A 22029-nucleotide genomic window follows, 5' to 3' on the forward strand; every position below is an offset into this window, starting at 1 on the left:
AAGCTTCTTCTAAGATAATTGTGTGTGTCTGTATTTCAAAGACACATTTAAGGTGTTTTCACAGCGGCAGTGCTTAATCCATGTAAATTGAATTCTGGTTCATTCTTCCATTTGGTGCTGTTCATATGTGCAGGTGTGAACACAGTAATCGCACTCATTTGCAGACCAAAACAGACACTGACACTGACCGCATCAAGGCAGCTTTGAAGGAGGTGGTTTCTATATCGTTCCAAGCAAACTCCAGAGCTGTTCATTTATAGTATGAATGTTATTCGCAGAGGTGGGACCAAGTCATTGTTTTGCAAGTCTCAAGTAAGTCTCAAGTCTTTATCCTCAAGTCACAAGTCAAGTCTCAAGTAATGTCAGGCAAGTCAGAGTCGAGTCTCAAGTCACTGGTGTAAAAGTCCGAGTAAAGTCACAAGTCTGAAATTTTGAATTTCAAGTCCTTTCGAGTCTTTAAAAAAAAAAACGAAAAAAGAATGTTGCAGTTATATGATAAATGTAAATATTAGACCATGTAATTTTTAAATCTGTGTTTTTCTCAACACATGACAAAATAGTGAACTTAGAAAATATACACAAATTGTGAAATTGCACCTCTATAAAATGCAGCTCAATTAAACTTAGCTCCTAGAATAATTTTCACCAACAGTTCTGAGATAAGCTGCATGTTACTCTTGGATGCGGTTGTAGGACTGGCTTTAAAATCGGATGACAAAAATATCATACACATTAAAAAAAACTGCATCACCAACGTAGCCTGGACAACATTTGCTAGTTAGATGAAGTCAGCTATCTCATCGTAGCAAAAGAGAAGCACCACCTACCATTCTTTATGCAACTTCAACTGTCGGAGAAAGTTGGAAGTTGTTCCATCTCTGTCTGTGATTCTCTTCTTGCATGTTTTGCATATTGCATTTCGGTTTTTTGTTGACTGCTTCATAGTTTATGTACCTGAAAAAAATAACTCCTTGCAGCATTTTTGAGCGTTTTCTTTTCTTTTCTTTTCTTTAAAAATCTGGTTAATTTGATTGGCTGTGCTACAGCTCACGCACACATACGTACGGAGTGTGGTTTGAATAAATTAATTGAATTAATGGTGCACACTTTCATGTATATGCATGCATTTCATAATATGCATGTTAAATTTTATATTTGGGGTGAAATACCAAGTCTTTTCAAGTAAACCGGTTCAAGTCCAATTCAAGTCCCAGGTCATTGATGTAAAAGTCCAAGTCAAGTCACAAGTCTTAGAACATTTTTTCAAGTCAAGTCTAAAGTCATAAAATTAATGACTCGAGTCTGACTCGAGTCCAAGTCATGTGACTCGAGTCCACACCTCTGGTTATTCGACCTCAATATGAACCAGTTACCCAGTGTACATTACAAGTTTGAGCTAAAAATCATCCAATAGCCACATATACTTTGTATTCTCAGTGTGGCAAAGTACTATAGAAGTGCTAAGATCTGTATGGGCTAGCAACTAGCCATGAGAAGAACATAAATTCTCCATGTTCTCCATTAGTCCAGAACATAGCAAATTGTTCTTGTATCTACTTTTGTTGCATCTGGACAATGAGTAAACTGAACAAACGGACACAATTTGATTTGCTTGGAGTTCACTTAGATTTTTCTCTGTGTGAAAAAATAAACCAAACAACAGGAAAAAGCTACAAGTTTACAAACACATCAACTGATTATGACCAGAGTTAACGAAGTATAGGTGTGAAAACGCCATTGTTGTATCACCATAGTGATAGTACACGATTGCTGATCCCGAATATCATTGTTCCGTCTGTGCTACATGACAGGAAATGAGGAAGTTGTCTCAGTGGGTAAAACTAATTTTAAAAATGGCTCAAATGTCATCTGTAAATGATATTGGTGTATGATAATATTAGTTTTACTGAAATTTAATTAAATTGTTGTGTTTTAGCAACAAACTATGTCAGTTATGGAGTCTGTAATTGAGAACTAGGGAGGATGTTCAGTCCCTAGGCTCAAAAGCAGTCTCAAAGATCAGATGGGTCAAGTTTCGAAGAACAACACATGGCAACTGTTAGCGGTAATACAGTGGAGAGTTTGAAGAGCAATAAACACAATGTTAACATCAAAAACAAACTGGAAGATTGCACAGTTGAGATGTCCAACATGCTTCTGCTACAAGACATGGTATATGATTCCTGCATTGACAGCCCGAGTAAAGCCCTAAAATTCTGCCTGACTTGCCCTATTCCCTACTGTGAGAGCCATCTCAGAGCAGGAAAAAGCCAAATTTCAAAACCATCACTTAGTGGATCCACTCCATGACATCTCATTTTGAGGTTCATAAGCTTCCTCTCAACTATTTCTTCCTGATGGAGGACTCATTCAATTGTCTGGACTGCAAGAGAGAGAAGCACGAATTGAGGTCTCAAAGATACAACACAATATAATTTATTTACAGGGTAAAATGTTCCTAAAATGTTCCTAAAAAAGGAGTAAAAATCATTTGGAATACAATGGTTTTGCAATCTTTTACTTACAATCTGTGGCTCATTTAGTCAGTAGATGTAGCATGTGTTATTTTTTGTGCTGTTTTTTTTTTTTTTTTTTTGTAGACTGAGCACCAAAGGAACTGAGGGAGATTAGTGAGAGTGCCTCAGGAGTTGATAAGGCAGTTGAAACACTGCAGAGCATGGACTGCATGATTTATTCATTCATCTAGTTGCATTATGATTTTGTCCAGTTTCCATCAGGTTTGTGTTATCATTGAACAGTAGTTCCCTAGGCTGCAGAGAGCTGTGGAGAAGGCCAGAAAAGGGGCAATGGAAGTGCCTTAAGGAGAACAGAAAACAGGCCCATAGACAGACTGAAGGCATTCAAGCACACCTGGGGCAAAAGAGAGCATAGGTGATGAGAACATTGACTGAAATAAACAAAGTGTCCAGGAGAAAGTCTGATATTGACTTCCTACAGGTAGAAAACATATGAAACATTCAGGTTATTGTATTATAAGTAGAGGAATTACATATAGTCAAGTGGGTGTGAAACCTTTTTGGCATCACAGCCTATTGTAATAGTGTGGCATTTTAAGACAAAGGCTTTATTTTGGAAACGAATGTGTTGACAGTATACAAAGAGCAGGAATTTCAACTTTTGGGATATTTATACAGAAGAAGTACAGTGTTTCTTTTGATGTTGTTTTTTTTGATAAACCAAAGAAATTTCACATCATGGCATTTTTCAACAATGACAGAAGTGTGGAGGGAAAAAAACCTGCAGAACCGCACATAGGTCAGCAATCTACCTTAACTAACTATGGTGAGGCAAAAGCAAAGAGAGAGAGAGAAAAAGCAATGACAATAAACAATGCATCAGTTACCTGATATATGTTTCTTTTGTTTGTGTACACGTGTCTTCTGCTTGCCCTCTTCTCTCTATGTAAGCTGCGGGTTTCTCTGATTCCAGACCTGCATGTTCCTGATCTGCAGTAACTGCCCACACCAACCTGTCAAGTCATAATTCTTACATGGTTTGTTGATTCTATTTGATCTTTTCTCTTTACTATCCCATCACCTAAAGCAGTCAAAGCAGAAGGTGACCCTCCTGACCCTGGTTTGTACAGAGGATTCTTCTGTATAAGGGTTTTTGGTTTGTTTTTTGTTCCCACTGCCACTCACAATCAAATTGCTATTTTCTTTTTATGAAAATAGCAATTGCCATAAAGGTCTTGCCTTGCAATATAAAGTCCTTTCATATTCAAATATAATTAAATTAAATTAAATTGGCTTGTTACAAGGGTACTCAGAGTGGAAAAAGGGAATGACCGCTGTATGTCTACCTAATGTGAACATGAACTGCATGGATCATCTAATCTTTTACACCCAAATAGTACCTGATATTACACAGGAACTGTACAACCTGATTTTTTTTTTCCTATTTTTTTCCTCCTGCAGTGGAAAGCTGAGCATGATTTGCAAAAGTGGTGAGTTTCACTCACAACATGGGTTTTGTTCCACACCTCATATTTGGTTATTTGAGCCTCGGTGAAAGTCAAGATATAAACCAATCCTGGTAATATCAGTCGTTTCCAAGGTGGTTCCACGCCTAATACTGGAAAAGGCCTCATACGAATTGTTCAGTGTATCTTACAGCGTGTTTTTTTTTTTTTTTACATTCATGACACTAGGGATGACACTTGGTGTGTATCAGTGTCTGCTGTGTCTACAGTGTCTGATCCAGACTATGATGAATACTTTGATAATGAATTTATTCAGCAACACTGCAAGTTTCATATTTTTCCCTTTGAATGAAAAGTCTTACATCGCAGGCGTTCGTGTTTTTCTTAGGGTGACGTTAATGACCCATTTTCTTTATTTTTCGACATCATGCTTGGAAAATGTAAACTGAAGTGGTTTATTGTTTCTGGATTAAGCATAAAACAAACACAGTTTACTTTGTGTTGTGTGCAAATTTTGCATGCTAACATTAGCATTTAGCTCAGAGCACTGCTGTAGTACTGCTACACAGAGCTGAAATTCAATATAGCGTAAACAATCATGAGAAAAACCTCTATATCAAATTAATGGTACTAAATCATCCGTGCCAGTCCCTCATCTTTCTACCCTGCCTAACCCTGACACCAGAGAGGACTTCTTAAAATGCAAATAACCCTTCAATACATCACCCACCCACCGCTTGTCATATCTTATTTTTATTTCCACATTGTCTATTTCCCCCTTTTTTTTAAGACTCCAGAAGTTTGACCTTTGACCGAGACACCTGACCAACATCAGCCCATGGCAGCACAGATACCCGGAACATCCCGACTTTGAATACTCATGCCAAGCCATGAATTTACAGAGCCTTTACTTGGGAAAACACTATATTGAAGCAGAGCTGAGTGAGAAAGGTTGTCGCACACAAGAGTATCGATCGAAAGGGAGAGTAAAATAGCAGCTGCATCACCGGGAACAATTTTTCCTGGTGCGTGGGAAAGAACAGGGGAAGTTTTTCTGCCTGGCATACTGGTGTGGAGCCCATCTTGGAAACTACTGATATCAGCAGGATTGGTTTATATGTTGCCTATCACCAAGGCTCAGTTTCATTTCATAATGTTACTGGTCCTGTCAAGCTGCTCCATAAATTCATGGCCGACTTCACTGAACCTTTGCTCTGGTCAATGCAGAATGATGTATATGCTAACAGATTATGAGCTGCCTCCACTGTGAGCTTGTAAAAGAAAAGAAATAGTCTATTATGACTATTTATTGATGTTACATAACAAGCTTTGTAAAGATATTGTATAAAGAGCTTTTTCACCCCCACATAGATAACATAGAAGGTTAAATTGAATAGTGGTGGTAAATGTGCAACATGGAGAAAACTATGCAGCACATGAAGTGTTAAGGATTTATTGCAGCTTTCTGAAACTTTATTGCTCTTAAATGTGATGCGAATGAAGAGGAAAACACACAATTGTCTGCCAGCAATTCTTTTATTTGCGTTACAGATTTATTTGGCTATTCGAAGATTTAGTGCCTGTTGCCTAGGTTATTTGCATTGTTCAGTGGTGGTAAAACTGTATACAACTATATACTTTAATTTGTGGGATTTAAAATCATTCAATTTGAAACAAAAGTACCGTCATTAAATGCTAACATATGTTCATCTTTAGGCAGTGAAATCTGTTTCACTCTCATCATAAACTGGGTTTACAAAGTGCACAGCTGTCTGAGTCATGGAGATTGAATTACTAACTCCAGTCCCATATAGACTAGGAATGTCAGGCATCATAGTGGGCTGGTCAAACATAGGATTATCAAACCCATGGTCGAGAGGTCCACCGAGATCTGGCATGTTATTGCTATTTTTGAATCTGTTCAGTGTTGGCATTTGAACAACCCCCTTATGAACCAAGACACCCAAGATAATGAGTGTAATCAGCAGTAAAACTCCAAAAACAACTCCAACTGCCAACCCTGCACTATCTCCAGTTTCCTCAGAAGAGGTCTGAACTTCAACTCCGGAGATTCCCAAATTAGAGCCATGAGAACGAGCATCCTTCATTATGTCCTGGGCCAAAGCTGCTGACTGTATTCCCTGCTCTCCATCCAGTATTACTATCTGGATTTCAGATAACGTACCAAGACTGATTATCCCCATCAGCCGCTGTGGCTTTAAGACTTTGGACATCCCCAGTTGAATGGACTGGTATTGTGGCAGGGCAATAAAAAGGTGACGGATTCGCTCCCTGTAAGTCTGAAGGTTAAAACCGTCATCAAAAAGGAGGGTAACAATGGCACCACACACATCACAACAGTGTCCTGTTGGGCGAAGAGGGTTCTTACAGTTTGGAGAGTCACACGTTACTGTGCTACAGATCTGCTGATGGTGTACAGAATTCCCACAGTCACAACCAGAGGGATCCTCACAGGCTGGGTTTCCGACAGCAACAGCAGAGGATCCATGAAACTGCAGTTTGCCCAAACTTGAGCTGAGATACTGGGAGAACTCAGACTGGGTAGTAAATGTATCCCCCAGCACAGACACAGATTTGACAGTGATGCTAGAATGACTAGAGCTGGTGTCCACTCTGAAGGAGGAGAGGGCTTTAAAAACAACATCATCGTAATGGCAGGGGACGCTCTCCTCGTGGACAGAGAATAGGAAGTTTCCTTGCTCTAGGTCATTAAGAGTTGCAGCTGCCTGCCATAGAGTTGGATCATACCACTGAAGTGACTCTGAATCTTTAAACTCAGTCGTGACACCCGTTCCACAGCCTGGGTCCTGCCCGGTGACGGCATAAAATCCAGCTCCTGAATTCAGGATGAACTCCCCATCAACTGGCAACCTCATCTCCAGCAAAGTATGAGTGGTCTCCACAAACACAGACACTTTTCTTTGAGCCGAAAACTGAACTATGTCATTGCCACAAGGAATATCGCCTTTGTCCCAGTTGGTCTTATTCTCATAGTTTGTATCAGGAATCCACTGTTTATATAGGGCATTTGCTACCCCAACAAGACAGAAGAGCAAGAGCATGTCTGGTATTTTCAGCATCCTGGGTAATTGTGACAGCCTAAAAGAATATTGCGTGACCTTTGTTTCAAATCTTGTGACTAACACGAGTGCACACAGCTTACTAAGGGCACTAAACCAAATCAGCCTGCTCAAGCAGGTAAAACATTTACATTTTCTGCTACAACGGACCGGTTTTATTGATAATACCAAAACATCCTTACCACTGCATTTTCCCTTCAATGCATTTCTGCTTAGAACTAAAGTAGAAATGAATTCATTAGGTTTATATTGCTGCTATTGCCACTGACACTGCTATTTGTATACTCAATGAATTACATTAAGTCCAATGCAATCAAATGTGGTGATAATTCTGCTTAGTCATTAATGCTAATTCTCTGATCGATGCAATAATTTAGCTTCTGGTCTAAATTATTATTTATATATATGTATACATATATATATGTGTGTGTGTGTATGTGTGTGTGTCACCGTAAGGTTCTCAGTCAAATTTTCAAACATAATTAATTTGACTGCTACCAGCATCAGATACGCACCTAAATGATTAACCATCATCGAATTCATTTTCGGTGAGTAATGAGCATTTATATGCACATAAATCCATTCAGATGCTTAATATGAATGCATCAAAGTCCATATCGTTTACATTGTTTATTTTGCATTCGAAGGAAAGCCATCAAGTTTACTTCTTGAATTTTCAAATGTCTAAGGTCAACAGGACTACACTTACAGTCCGCACGACCAAAATAGCTCCTTCTTGGAAGCTGCGAGAATCTGCATAGTAAACAGACTCAAGTACCCGTCGCACTTGGATTTCCCTTCAGGCAGTTCCTGACGTGCGCCAGTGTCACGAGCTAGTAGAGTTCGTTGTTTATGGAATAACGACCAAATACGAAACAGGACCTGACCAGCACAAGTGACGATTGGGGAAAAACACCAAAATATGTGGTGTAAGTCTCCTTTGGGTGCGGTGAGAGATTAAACAATCAACCAAAACTAATTGCACCTGTTTTTAGTCGTTTACGTGAGCACTGTGGAGGCTTTCTGTGCAATCTGACCTGCGCAGACTAGAGCGCTGATCCACTTAGGCTATGCCGTGTTTTCCAACTCAGTGTTCAGTTTAGATAAACTTTGACCCGAAAGCAACATACACCCTCTGGCATCTTGACACTAGTTTGAAAGTCCAACACGAACGCTGTAGATCAGTTTTCACTTTTCTTTCTGTCTTTCTTTTCTCTCTCTCTCTCTCTCTCTCTCTCTCTTTTGGACAATCACATTTAAAATAGTGGTGGATGTTAATAATATTAATCCTATAGCTAAAGGTGAAATATCGTTGTTTTCCATACTAAAAGACTCATGTGGTGTTTTAGTACTCTTGAGTGCGCTTTTATAGTCCTTCCCCACTTATTTTCTTTAGTAGGCTCATAAAAAAAATCTTGTATTTCTCAGCGGTTAACCTGTAAAGATATGGGATCATTACAGCTTCACTTAAGCTAAAGCACATGATCTTTTGTAGGAAAATGCCAAACGTTGTTATGACGGCTCATCCATCAAATGGTGGAACTGTGACACAAGTGGACAGCATCCAGCATTTGCCCAGTCCTCCCCATCCTCCCACTGTGGATGGTGCTAGTGAAAGTGGACACGATGTGGAAGTAGTTAAAGAAAGGACCCCCCAAGGTGGTGAATGGCTCCTGTCTGGGATAATTTGCATCAACATCCTGATGCTTGGCTGTGCTCTGGTCAGCAGCAGCGCCTTCAATGTTGTGGCCATAACACCAGTGCACCGGCAAATCTTCCTCATCACCCTCCTCGTCCTTACTATGTTGTGGATGCTGTTTTACATGGTCGTCACCTCCCGAAAGGATTGTGCAGTCTTATTTAAAGATCGCCATGCTGGGCCTGTGTGGCTCAAGGGTGAGAAGTCCGAGCAGTGCTTTCTGGCTCTGTTTCTGATTGCTCATTTCAGCTTAAACCCCTAATTTTTAATTTTTTTATATGTTGCAGCTGGGCTTGTGCTGTTCGGCCTCCTTAGTTTCCTCATGGACATCTTCAAGATTGCCACTTATGTGGGCTACCTTCACTGTGATTCTCCTGTTAAAGTAGCCTACCCCATTGTGCAAGCTGTGTTTTTATTTTTCCAGGTTGTTGCATGTTATGAAAATTGTAAGAATATACGTGCTCTTGCATGCTGCATTGGTAAAACTTTTAAAAGTTGTCTCTTTTAGACCTACTTCCTGTGGTTTCATTCAAGGGACTGCGTGCAGCTACACACCAACTTAACACGGTAGATTCTTTTATACATTTCATCTCCTCCGTTCATTCATTTCAGAGTATATAACATTCCTTATCTTTTTTCCCTCTTCAGATGTGGGCTTACTCTTACACTTTCAACTAACCTGGTGGTGTGGATGGCAGCAGTGACTGAGGAGTCGATTCACCAAACTGAGATAACTCATCTGAATATAAGTGTCTCGCACAAGTTGTACAGAGGTATTGAGCCGTAGCTTCCTGTTTTTAGATGAAGGTCAGTGTTTACGAGGAAAATAACTGATGGTTGCTCTTTCTGTTCCAGCCAACTACGGTGCCAAGAAGTGCACATGCAGTCATATGGCATGTGAGACCTTCAAAGAGGCCTTCTACTACCTGTACCCCTTCAACATAGAATACAGCCTCTTTGCTTCTGCCATGACCTACATAATGTGGAAAAACGTGGGCAGAATTGTTGAGCATCACAAGCACCACAAATTTAACTTCTATGTGAAAGATGTTTTTGTAGGGCCTGTAGCAGGACTGCTCCTGGTGGTGGCAGGACTTGTTACATTTGTACTGTACAAGATTAACATACTCAAAGAAGACAAGGAGAAAAGAAATAAGGCCCTACTGATTCATTTCATTATGAACATAGTGATTGTTAGCTTGATGTCCCTCTCCACTATGATTGGCTGCATTATTTACAGACTGGACCGCAGGGAATATGTATCAGACAAAAACCCCACTCGCAGCCTGGACGTGGGGCTACTGGTGGCATCCTCTTTGGGGCAATTCATCATTAGCTATTTCAGCCTTGTGGCTACAGTGGCGACGGGAGCCCAGGGTTACCTAAATGTGCTCAACCTGGCCTGGGCTGTGGTATTGGTGGTTGAGATTGGCCTGCAGAACTATTTCATCATTGAAGGCCTCCATCGGGAGCCCATCAATTTAATGCAGGCAAATGCCCGTGCTTTTCAAGACCACACCGAAATGGCCAATGACGTGGAGGGTCAAATATCAAGATACTCAATTTCTAAAAAGCCAAGTTGGAAAAGAAGGGTTCTGAGGGAAGTGTGTGCCTTTTTGCTCCTGGCAAACATAATTGTAAGTTGTATTTGTGCTTATTGGACTATCTACAGTTGTAACAATTACCAGTGTTTCCTGTCAAAATGTGTCTAATTCCCTTTTTCTATATTGACAGCTATGGATCATGCCTGCATTTGGGGCTCGTCCCCAGTTCGACCACTCCGCTGAGATATACTTTTACAATTACACAATGTGGAACGCAATTGTGAATATTGGACTTCCTTTTGGAATCTTCTATCGCATGCACGCTGTGGCCAGTCTCTTTGAAGTTTATCTAAGAGATTGACTAATCTCGTAGCTGGACTCATTATTTTGATTTAGGTGTATAAAAAGTGAACAATTTTATGTATCAAAACATTTAACATGTTATTTAACTACCTTTAATAAATAAATTTAAAAAATGTCTTCGTGTTTTCAGTTTTCCCTGTAAAAGGATTCAGTGCAGGGATTTGATATGTGGCGATGCAAATTTGTTCATATATCAAACATTTTGCAGATTAAGTGACAAACAGGAGCATGATGCCACCTAGTGGTTAACATGTGAAGGTGGCGCTTTTACAGATGGCAGAATTGGACTTTGTGCAGAACTACTGCTACTTTATGAACCGTTTACACACCTGAAATTTCAGATTTTGCTTTACAGCACTGTCATACATAATGTGACCAATGCAGAATTTGCAGATACATATTATATATTAGATATATTTTTTTTCAGGACACTTTAAGGAAAATACATTTTCAGCATAGAACATTATAAGCATTTCTCAAAAATGAAACCTTGTCATATACATAAAAACATACAATCTGTCTCAAAATATAATCACATAAACTTCAACCACAAAAGACAACTCAAAAAAGTGCAAGTTCACTTTAAAGCATTTCAAGTACAACAAATAATGTGGAATGATAACTTTGAGCTATACAGGATATGTTACACGTCTTTGAAAGTTAAACAATGTTCCCTCTTTCACTTTTATACTGCTAAAATTTGCCTCAGCCCTTACCAAACACTCCAGTCATCTCAGTGCTTTGACAAACATTCTGCGGTCTTAAGGTTTGAATAAATGTACAAACACAGTTGTTTATGGACACTAGTGATAATTCAAACACTTTCTATCTTAATATAGAGAGAAATTTCTACTCCACTCATCTGAATGACTCCCCTGTCTAGTTTGGTGGTGTCAGAAGCAAGCAACAGGTTCACAAGGATAGTTTCAACACAATGAGGTTTCCCACAAAACCAGCAGATACTGAAGGGATGAAGAACCCTAGATTCATTTTCATTGACAGTCTACATCCTCTGGATCTCAAATAGTCGGACGTCAGTGTCATACCAGATCGGAGGATCAACATTGCTGAAACAGAAAAAAAGAAAATAATGGATTCGTTTTAATTTGCTTTTGAGGATATCAGTGTCCATAATTCTCATCTAAAATGCCTAACTCACCGCAAATAAACGACGCCCCACATGTAGGTGCGAAACCACATGGCAGTGCCTGCATTGGCCTGATATTTCCTAATGAGGATGGGGTGAGGAACCGGCAGCAGGCCCACTAATGTGCCATGCTGTAGAAACTTTAGGATCTCTGATTCATCTGTTAGACCCCTGCAATGAAAGACACAGTAGACATTTACAGCATTTTTAGTAATATATCAAAACAGTTAGAATATGCTTTTTGCAGTCCGATCAAAGCTAAGCGAAGTGTTTGCATACTTGTCGATGCAGATTTTCTCCACCTGAGGCACCAGCACCTGTAGAAGTCTCATGATGGTCTGCAGGGGTAGCTTACATTTCCAAGAGAGGACCTGGGATAAAAGCGAGCAAATCTAAATTGACTTCTCATTCCTCTAAATATCCAACATCTAACAAAAACTGAATGAGAGGCTGAGAACAAACCCATTCTGGTGTGGGAGCCCAAAAGGACGTTGACGATGCACTTGACAAACGTCTTCTCTCCATTTCTGCTTCAGTGTAGAAAACATCCTAATAGTGTGAATAAATGCATTTAGAAATATCCTCTTTCCACTGGAGCAAACCAATACACCCCATAAAAAGGCACTTACTTCATTGTCCCTGCCTGAGTTAGACTCCGTGTCGCTGGTCCCAGTGACTGCACTTTGGTCTGGGTGGACAGCGTTTGGGGAGTCTGTCTTTGGAACTGACACCATGGTGCCATCTTCTGATACTTGGGACTTCTCTGTCAGTTTATCAATGCCTACAGGAAACCAGCATCATAAATCACAGGACATTAGTGAATACGTTACAGATGTGTCTGGCGACATTATTTTACTTTTATAGTCTTACCAAAAAATTAAATGCAACACCAACTAATTTTGTGTTGTAACTAAAAAATGCATAGAGACTAAATTAAAGACATATGAATTCAATCTGCTAGTTCTAAGGCAGTCATTTTCATGTGCATGATGTGCATATGTACATGAAATACATGACACTTTATTAGTTATAGATGTTCAGCAGCTTGCATCTAATGAGCTAATAACATGGCAGCAACTCAATGTATCTAGGCATGTAGACATGGTCAAAGCAACCTGCTGAAATTCCAACCGAGCATCAGAATGGGGACAGCTACAAAAAGCACACCAGGTGCCACCCCTGTCAGCTAAGAACAGGAAACTGAAGCTACAGTTCACGCGAGCTGGTGGAAAAACTCTTCCAGGTCTCCTAAGTCTCAATTTCTGCTGCTACAGTCGGATAGTAGAGACAAAATTTGGTGTGAACAACATGAACGCTTGGCACATTTTGGGCCCCTTATTACCAACTGAGTATTATTTAAACCCCACAGAGGACTTGAGTATTGTTAATGACCATATCAGTCCCTTTTTGACCAGTGTACCAATCTCCTAATTGTTGCTTCCAGCAGGATAACGCTCCATGTGACAAATCTCAAATTATGTCTGTTTTTTGAAGAAGATAATGAGTTGACTGTATTTGAATGGCCTCCACAGTCACCAGATCGTAGACCTATAGAGCACCTTTGCAATGTGGTGGAACAGGAGATTCTCATCATGAATTTACAGCCCATAAATGTGCAGTAACTGTGTGGTGTCATATCAATATGGATCAAAATCTCAGAGGAATGTTTTCCTCACCGTTTTTGAATCTGTGCCATGAAAAATTAAAAGACTTCTGAAGGAAAAATGGGTTTAGGGTAATAAAGTGTCCGGTGAAGATATATGTTACGTGTGCTGTGCCTACCACACAGTGAATAGATTGTTTTGAAATTACAACATTACCGTACAAACAACACGTAGAGTCATTACCTGGCATAGCAACCAGGCTGGCCTTCAGTGTACCGGGCTCCGCTGGCACTGCAGGGTGTGAGCCCTCCATGGATACAGTCTCTTGGGAGCTGGTGCGGGAAATGACGTCGGGCGACTTCTTCTTCCTTTGCAAAGCCTTCTGGATGGAACTGGGGTCAGAGGGCAGGTTAGCCAGCTGATGGAACACATTACGCTTGCGAATTATGGCATAAACCAGGTTGCAGTTTCCTGGGGAGAGAAACATGGACACTTATGAAAATAATGTATCTCACAACAAAAGAACTCTATCTATCTATCTATCTATCTATCTATCTATCTATCTATCTATCTATCTATCTATCTATCTATCTATCTATCTATCTATGCCTTGAATGTCTCCAGCTTTCTCTTACCATCAAACTGGTACTGGATAATGTTGTTGAAAGCCTCGAGAAGGAAAAAAACCAGGTGATGGTTCTGAGCTGCAGAGAACAGGAACCAGGTGGTGGAAAAGGCCTCCAGCAGGTGGAGCAGTTTATTAGCTGCTACCATTGACAGGCTCTTCAAGTAAGGGGAAACTGAAGGATAAGCAGGAGTATTAAAAGGGTGTGAAATAAAAACTGTAACAACTAATTGTCATGGCGTGGTTATGTTGAAAACAAAATCTGAAATAGAATGCGTATTTACCATTTACAATGATGGTTAGTAGGCAGTCAAAGAGAGGCTGGAGACGCTGGTGGCCTGTTGTGATTATCTTGTGAAACACCTAGAAACCAAACAGAGCCACAGCTGTAAAACTTCACTGTATTTGAATTAGTTAGCTATCAAGAAAACTCCCATTTCAGCACAGCAGCAGGTGTGTCTTACCACTATAAGGAGGTCAGCATGAGTCCCTGTGAACACCGGGATGTCCATAGGCACATGGAGAGAATAGGGCTTATTCAAGCGCACGCCAAAGTTTCTCTCACCACTCAGCAACAGCAAAATGAACACACCAATGTGCATAAGTCCAACACGTGCTGCAGAAAGGACAAATCACACCAGAAATTGTTAAATGCATGCTTCTAGTAGAGGTTTGTCGTGTGAAGCAACTGAGGAGACTCACACTGGTCTGCTCTCGCGTCATTCAAGTAATAGAGTATAGGAACCAGGATATCTAACACATCGCTGCTCTTCAGGACAAAAAACAGGAACTTCTGCAGTGGGAACACAAAGTAGATTGTGACGTCAAATGAAAGCACCTTTAATGCATCGCCTCCCCAAAGAAGCCTTTATCTTTGTTCTAACCTTATTGAAGTCGCAAAGTTTCCAGAAAAGCACCAGAAGCTCCTGGTGGAACTGGATCTTCTTAGTGGAGTTAGGCAGGTAAGTCTGGGTCAAAGGGTTGGTCAGCAGACGAGCCAGGCCTTTCAGTACAAAATCAAAGTCCTACCATTGGGAGACCACAAAGTTACAGATTTTCACAATGCAGTCTTTAAAGTAATGACATTGGAGGATTTTTAAGAAACACTGATATGCATACCTCCTCTCTGTGAATCCTTGACAAATAATTCACAAACAGGTTTTCTGGTCCTGTAGACTGAGCCGAACAAATTCAGAAAGATTTGAATAACATTAATTAAATGCAATAAAGCCATCAAGTGTCTTCGTCACAGTCTTGAAGTTACCTCTTGTTCCTCTATGCTGGATGGAGAGGCAGGGGGGTGGGGAATCCCTCCATCATGCTCCAGTGTCACAATGAGGATCTGTACCGCCTGCTCAACCAGCTGCTCCCGGTAGTCAGAGAAGAGCAGGTGGTTGTACGGGATGCCATAACCCACCGGGTCATAAGCGCACACCACATTCAGGAGAGACGTGAATAGAGGCAGAGCATGTCTAGGAACAAACGATGATGGTGACAATGTCAATAAATGTCACGCAATCCACCTTTTATTTTTTGCAATTTTATTTACATCTAAGAGATAACTGAACCATGACACATCACCATGGTGATATAGCAAGGTTTATGTCACGAACACTGGGGGTTTTTGTGACTGAGTTTGAGTGTTGTATTATTTTACTTTCAGCACTTATTCTTGGTTGGTTTCTTTATGTTTATACTCTCAGGCTTTTTTGGTTCCTGAACAAGTATTTGATTTCTTCTCATGGTAGTTTGTTAATATTTAGTTCCTTAAGTCTTCGGTTTCTTTGTATCCTGTTGTCAGCTCTTAGCCTCTGTGGTAGGTGCTTTTCTGTCTTGTTATTTCCTGCTTTATTCTGTCATTTGTCTCCTAGTGTCATGTTTTAATTTTACTTGTTATTCTGATTTAGTTCAGCTGTGTGTCCCAGGTTCCTCCTCACTGCACCAATCACCCCTCTGTGTATTTATAATCACTATCTTCCTTTGTCCTTTGCCAGGCCGTCTGTGTTCTCAGCCTGTTCAGTCCGATCTGTTTGTTATGGTTCCTTGGTTTCAGTGGTCGATTTTCTGCTTTTTATTTCTATTGACTTATACTCCACTAGAAGAAAAGTCATTATTATTTAGCAAGAATTGCCTCTATAGTCTGCATTTGGCTCCTTTTGCGTACATCACTACATTGTGTGTGTGTGTGTGTGTGTGTGTGTGTGTGTGTGTGTGTGTGTGTGTGTGTGTGTGTGTGTGTGTGTGTGTGTGTGTGTGTGTGTGTGTGTGACATGGTAAATAGTCAAAACCTTCTGTCAGTTCTAAGGTTTACATATCAGGAAATTATTAAAACATTTTCTAGTCCTTACTGTGTCACCCTGAGATGAACAACAGCATGACATATTACACTTTATCTTTATTTATTTATCAAAAACTGAAATGAAATTGAAGAAAATGCACCATTCAGTAGCTTGAAGAACTGCCTTTATCAGCAATAACTAGAACTACTTTTTTTCTCTATGACTCTATGACTCAGTCTTTTCCATCATTATGAATGATTTTTAACCGACTCTTCTTTACACGCATAACCCAGTTTCAGCCAAACTTTAGCTATCAGACAGAAGGCTTCACATTTGACTCTAGAATAATTTGGTATACAGGAAAGTTCAGGGTCAGCTCAGTGACTGCAAAGTGCCCAAGAAAACAAGCATAAATCATCACCCTTTATAATTGGTATGAGGTGTTTGTGCTGATATGCCTTGTTTGGTTCTCTCTAAATATGGTGCTTTGCATGACGACCAAACATTTCTGCTTTGGTCTTGTTTGCATAAAAGACACTGGTGTTTTCAGATGCAACTTTTCACATCTAAGCCATTCTTTTTAGGGAGAAGATGCTTATTTTTTTCTTATCGCTTTGAAAAAACATTAACTTTTTTCTTTTTGAGACTGACATGCAGCTTGGGTTTTTTGCACTTTCTGTGAGCACTGTGCTGTCTGACCTTTGGGTAAATTTGCTGGGATGCCCACTCCTGAAGATACTGGTAGCTGTCTTGAATATTTTCCACTTGTGAATAATGTCTCTCGCTGAAAAACAATTGAAACTGCCTTATAAACCTCCCACTGCCAAAATATCTGTTTTTTTAGAAGTTGTCGCACTTGCTGATGATCAGTTAACGACGTATATTTGGTTAGCAGCACCTGGCTGCTCTTAATTCCCATGGAACCAGTAAGGATGTACTTGGTTTTGTCACACACTGCTTCTGTAGTCTGGTTTAAGTTGTGTTAAGTGATAAATGACATGCTGTCATATGTCATAGTTCATCTGAGGTTGTATTTACCTCATTTTGAGATGTGCTACGGGACTTTTTTTTTTTTATCGTGTCCTGTGAGTAAAACTTTAGAATTGGATTTTAAAATTTGTGTACTTCTCCTTCTTTTCTTTTTTTTTTAAATCATTGCTGTATGTGTGGATGTGCTTTTATTTTCCATTACCTGTTTTCTGTTGAGCAGAAAAATGTCACCCAAGGATTGAGGATAGTGTTGTCTGATGAAGGAGGGAGGTACATGGCCTCGGAGAAGCAGGTCAGTAATAATCTCAACAGTTCTGTCCTGAAGGATGGAGATTGAAAAGACAGAAAAGACAAAAAAGAAAAAAGAAAAGAAAAGTAAATCACACACACAAAAATAAGATTACATTTTAGATTTTACCAGGCAGAGCTGTACACTTGAGGACAACTCACCTATTCAGATCATGGATGTAGTTTAGAGGGGGCGACTGTGCAAATCCCACCCCTGCCTCCCAAATGTATTCACAGCTGTCTATAGACTGCATGCTCTCTAATGAGTCCTGGATAAAGTCACACACACAGACGTACACACACACACACACAAAAAAAATCCAGTCAAATAACTTTATAGCTACATTTCCTGGTCTTAGATTTGCAAAGTAATTTATTCAGTGACTTAGACTCAATTGTAGATAATGGGAAGATTGACATTGTCAAACATTGTTAACTCCTGGTAAGAAATGGCTTATGAAACCTGATCTCTGGTATATGAATTCTAATATTCTGCCATTGCCATCCAGATTGTGGGTAGGTATAATTTGCTGTTGCTGTCACTTTTTATATAAAATATAATTTCACTTTAGTTGCCATAACAGACTTTTCTGACATCTACCTTAGCACTGAAATGATTACATGAACAGCAATGGGGAGTTCAAAGTTACAGATTGAGCAACATTCTTTTCATACTCATGGAGAATTCTTCCTTTGTCGCTGAGAAAGTATCAGCCACCAGAACCTAGCTCGGTGCTTCGGTCAAACTTGAGTGGCAGGTTAGTTGGGAAATCTTTGATCAGGAAGAAGGAAACAGTGCCTGAATAAATATGTCTAATGTCTGGAACAATGTTAGAGACTAAGGTCAAGGAATACATGTTTGTGCTGCACTATTCTGTCAGCAGTAACTTCTTTTGCTGGATGGAGGTAGGATGACAAATTAATGACACTGGACTGTACCGTGTCAGAAGGAAAGTTGTTACTCACAGGGCCCCTCTTGTGACTATGCACAGTGAAGTCAGGGCAGAAGAGGAGGTCAGCGATAGCCAGGAGCAGCGACTCGGCCAGTGGTCGAGCTCCTTCATCATCATCCAGCTCGTCTGTCTGAAAAAATGTGGAAAAAGTGGAATCTTTCAAAAATATTTACATTTTTTTAAAGAAAAGGAAGAGAATACACCTTTTTATATCTGGAATGAGGGAATTTAGGTTCACTGGAATAAAGCATTCCCACTTGGGAAAGCACAGGGCTTATAACCACTGTTCCCTCTAAGCTGAGTGCGTGAGCAATCGCGCACTGCTGACACAGTCTCCGCGCACAGAAAATCAGCGAAATAAAATAAATACATGTATTTACTTTAATTCCAATTCAGGCTGGATTTTTTTTTTTTTTTGTGATTTTCTGTGTGGGGAGACCATGTCAGCAGTGCGCGATTGCTCACGCCCTCAGCTTAGAGGGAACATTGCTTATAACTAATTTATTAGGTGAATCCATCTTTATATAAGTAAAATAAGAAAGCTTCTGAGAAGCTTGTTGACACTCTATCTGTCATATTTTTTTAGAAACAAACAAAAGCAGTATTTAGTGTTACAAGTGATTTAAAAACCCGCTGAATGTGATGAGTATATTTATGCATATTTTTATCTAGCTATCTATTTTCTTAACTCCTGATCCAGCCTTGTGAGCACTGTGATAGACTGGTGACCTCGCCAGTGTGTGCCCTGGTTTTCTTCCATACAACCATGGATACACAATGTTAATCTGTGACAAACTGATCTTCCTTTTCCCATGCCAACTCACCCCAGCCCGCCCAGCACCAGGCACTGTGGACCAGAAAAATCCTCTCCAGTCCTGGTCCTCAAAGATGTAGGGAAGGATGCGGGTCAGGATGCGACAGCAATTCAGGACTACCTGCTTTTCTTTCTCAGAGGGACATCCAGACTCTGCTCCCTGGACAAGCTTTTCCACAGCCTGAATAATCCAGAAACATTGTAAGCAGGTGATTATATTTAGTATGGAACATAATATATAGTATCTACATCTTCTGTACTGATATATGGCACTGATCATTTAATTCAGTTTGATATTGTGTTTTAATTCAATTTAAAAACAGTGAATATGCTTCAGCTACACTGGTGCTAGATCTTGTTTAATTAATGAGGCATTACCCACACAGCACACCTCACTACACATCAAGGATCTATAGTATTTTATAACATTTTTTGAAATAATATAATTATTTTAACACTGAATTCTTTCCAAACCAGAATGTCACCATGAGGAAAACAGCTATCCATCCATAATCATAGATCTTAATATCCAATCAACTTTTAGTTTGGGGACATAAAGATATTATAGCAGTTATCAAGAGTCATGCTCATTTGTTTGTTAGGAAACATGGCACCATGTTAAGCACCAGCAGTCTTACCAACAAACAGACAAGCATACTTAATCTCTGTATCTGCAATTTTTGGACCAAAAACAAAAACTTACTTGGTGATTTATTATCTAAATTTAATCAAATACACGCTGCAGATAAGCAAGCTAAAAATAAGCAAGAACCCCTTTGAACCTGCTCAGCTTTCAAGAGCTCTCATTCCCACCTCTTCATTTAATTATGCTGTGGGCCCCACTGTGTTTGTTTCTGACAGGCAGCTTCAAAACGGAAGCTGGTGGCTAGAGAAGGGGAAGCAACGGGAAAAGGAAGGGGAGCTGACTCATTTATTCAGACATCTAAGAGCCTGTGCAGGGCTCTGCAGTCAAAATAAGGCACAGTTTCCAAACAACAGCATTCCATTATGTAACACAAAATGCGCCGAGAGTTTATTTAATGCTTACTTTATAACAAAGGGTCGCTAAATTTGAGGGGGACTCCTCTCGAACAGCTCTTATCTCTGCAGCTGGCACCAGTGCAAAAACATCCTGGACCGTGGTGGTGGTGTCTGCCCAGAACTGATCCCAGAAGGCATCGTCTGTGGCTTCCACTGGCTGGAGAAAAATATGTGCACATTTCAGTTCCCTTTGAAGCAAAACTGAGCATTTAACCTCGGCCAGACGTCTTATTTTATTTTATTTTATTTACAACAGCCTTGATCTTGCGCTGCACAGCATTAAAATCGCATCTGAGACCTTTACCTTCATACAAAGATCTACACGCTTATCCTTTCATGTATTTTATACATAATCAGAGTTTATGGCAATGTCAACACAATTGCTTGTTCTAGCAGCAGCGCAAACAGTATCTGTGACACTGACGGCACAGTCCACCTGCCGCATCTGCAAACGTAGTCCAGACCTACGTCATCACCTTTGATTTTGCTGTACGCCATAATGTATAATCATCTGAACTGAACGTGTACAGCATTGAAAAACCAAACAAGCAAAAAACAAACAAACAAAAATAAATTACGGTGACTCACAAACCAGAATCTGTGACAATTTAATCCAGTTTAATAAAAATACGACACAGGCCTGTTTGCCGCGTTACATTCAGATGATAAATATTTATAATCTGCAAAATAATAAACAGACGTGACCCGAAAAGGCTGCATGCAACACGAGATTAGTTTATTTTTATTTATATATTTTTTCTTTTGCTCCTGCGTCGCAAGCGTTATCCCTTCATCTCGTCGACGATGCTCTTCGGTGCGCCCACTGGCTCTGTCTTTTAACGATTTATTTAGTTGGATAGAATATACATATAAACAGCTCATAACCCACCTGTGTTTTGGTCGTGAGCTGGATCACTGCCTTCCTGAAGTTCAATTTAGAGTCGGTGCTGCCCATTGCGGTTATTTGCCTTTATACACAGAAGGACCGCCGCTACTGACAATCCCTGATAATCTCACCTCCGTCCTTCGCTTGAGTCATTGGCGGAGACAATTTTTCACTCTATTGGCTGACTGGGCAAGCAGGCTGCACTACAGACTGCAACTTCCGGGTTGAAAATGTGCCAGCCACTTACTTCAGAGTGGATATTTTGTTTTAAGCCTTCTATCTGCCATACAACAGAAAATACAATATAATACATGGCAACCTAATCTGCACGTCTACTCTTCAGTATAAAATATCCATAAGAAGGTATATGTGGAAATAGACTTCAGCTTACTGCTTTGTTGACTTGTTTCTGTTTAATAGTCTCAGCCCTCAAGACAAACATTATGACAATAAATGTGTTTGCAAATGGCGACATCCTATGGGGAAATTAATGTGGTATAAATGGGGTTGACTTGATCAGTATATTTTCAGGGTTAATGTGCTGTTTAACGTCAGTTCTTGTGTAGAACGTAAGTCTCTGAATGCTTTGTTACTTTCGGTTACCACAGAATCCGGGAACAAGACGCAAGAGATTTGTGCATTTGACTGACATCGAACCAAAAACCTGCTTCTAAAGCGAATGTACAAATTTCACACTATAATTGCTAGAATACTGTTACCTTTAGGTGTTCTTCCTTTCAGTCCCAAGCCAC

The 22029-nt window shown here is 40.0% G+C and overlaps 3 protein-coding genes across 3 annotated transcripts; 1 reads left to right on the plus strand and 2 right to left on the minus strand.

The window, feature by feature from the left end:
* Positions 1–5655: 5655 nt before the first annotated feature.
* On the minus strand, positions 5656–7059 carry amn (amnion associated transmembrane protein). The gene has a single exon (XM_084925862.1). It carries the CDS (start codon positions 7042–7044, stop codon positions 5656–5658), a length of 1389 nt encoding a protein of 462 aa, XP_084781988.1. The 5' UTR covers positions 7045–7059.
* On the plus strand, positions 7003–10916 carry LOC146388508 (proton channel OTOP2-like). The gene is made up of 6 exons (XM_084925858.1): positions 7003–8940; positions 9031–9167; positions 9252–9310; positions 9392–9516; positions 9599–10380; positions 10478–10916. The coding sequence occupies exons 1-6, from the start codon at positions 8526–8528 to the stop codon at positions 10646–10648; spliced, it is 1689 nt and encodes a 562-aa protein (XP_084781984.1). The 5' UTR covers positions 7003–8525; the 3' UTR covers positions 10649–10916.
* A 299-nt stretch (positions 10917–11215) lies between these two features.
* hid1a (HID1 domain containing a) lies at positions 11216–21449 on the minus strand. The gene is made up of 19 exons (XM_084925857.1): positions 21281–21449; positions 20399–20548; positions 19361–19531; positions 18550–18666; positions 17746–17852; positions 17498–17614; positions 15291–15498; positions 15146–15202; positions 14911–15051; positions 14729–14819; positions 14491–14642; positions 14311–14389; positions 14037–14201; positions 13645–13872; positions 12427–12578; positions 12260–12346; positions 12077–12168; positions 11810–11968; positions 11216–11717 (listed from the first exon to the last, which is right to left on the minus strand). The coding sequence occupies exons 1-19, from the start codon at positions 21344–21346 to the stop codon at positions 11654–11656; spliced, it is 2403 nt and encodes an 800-aa protein (XP_084781983.1). The 5' UTR covers positions 21347–21449; the 3' UTR covers positions 11216–11653.
* Between the last annotated feature and the right edge of the window lie 580 nt (positions 21450–22029).

The sequence above is a fragment of the Perissodus microlepis genome, chromosome 4 (genome assembly GCF_051167445.1).
Source record: "Perissodus microlepis isolate ML-2025 ecotype Zambia chromosome 4, ASM5116744v1, whole genome shotgun sequence".
NCBI lineage: Eukaryota > Metazoa > Chordata > Actinopteri > Cichliformes > Cichlidae > Perissodus > Perissodus microlepis.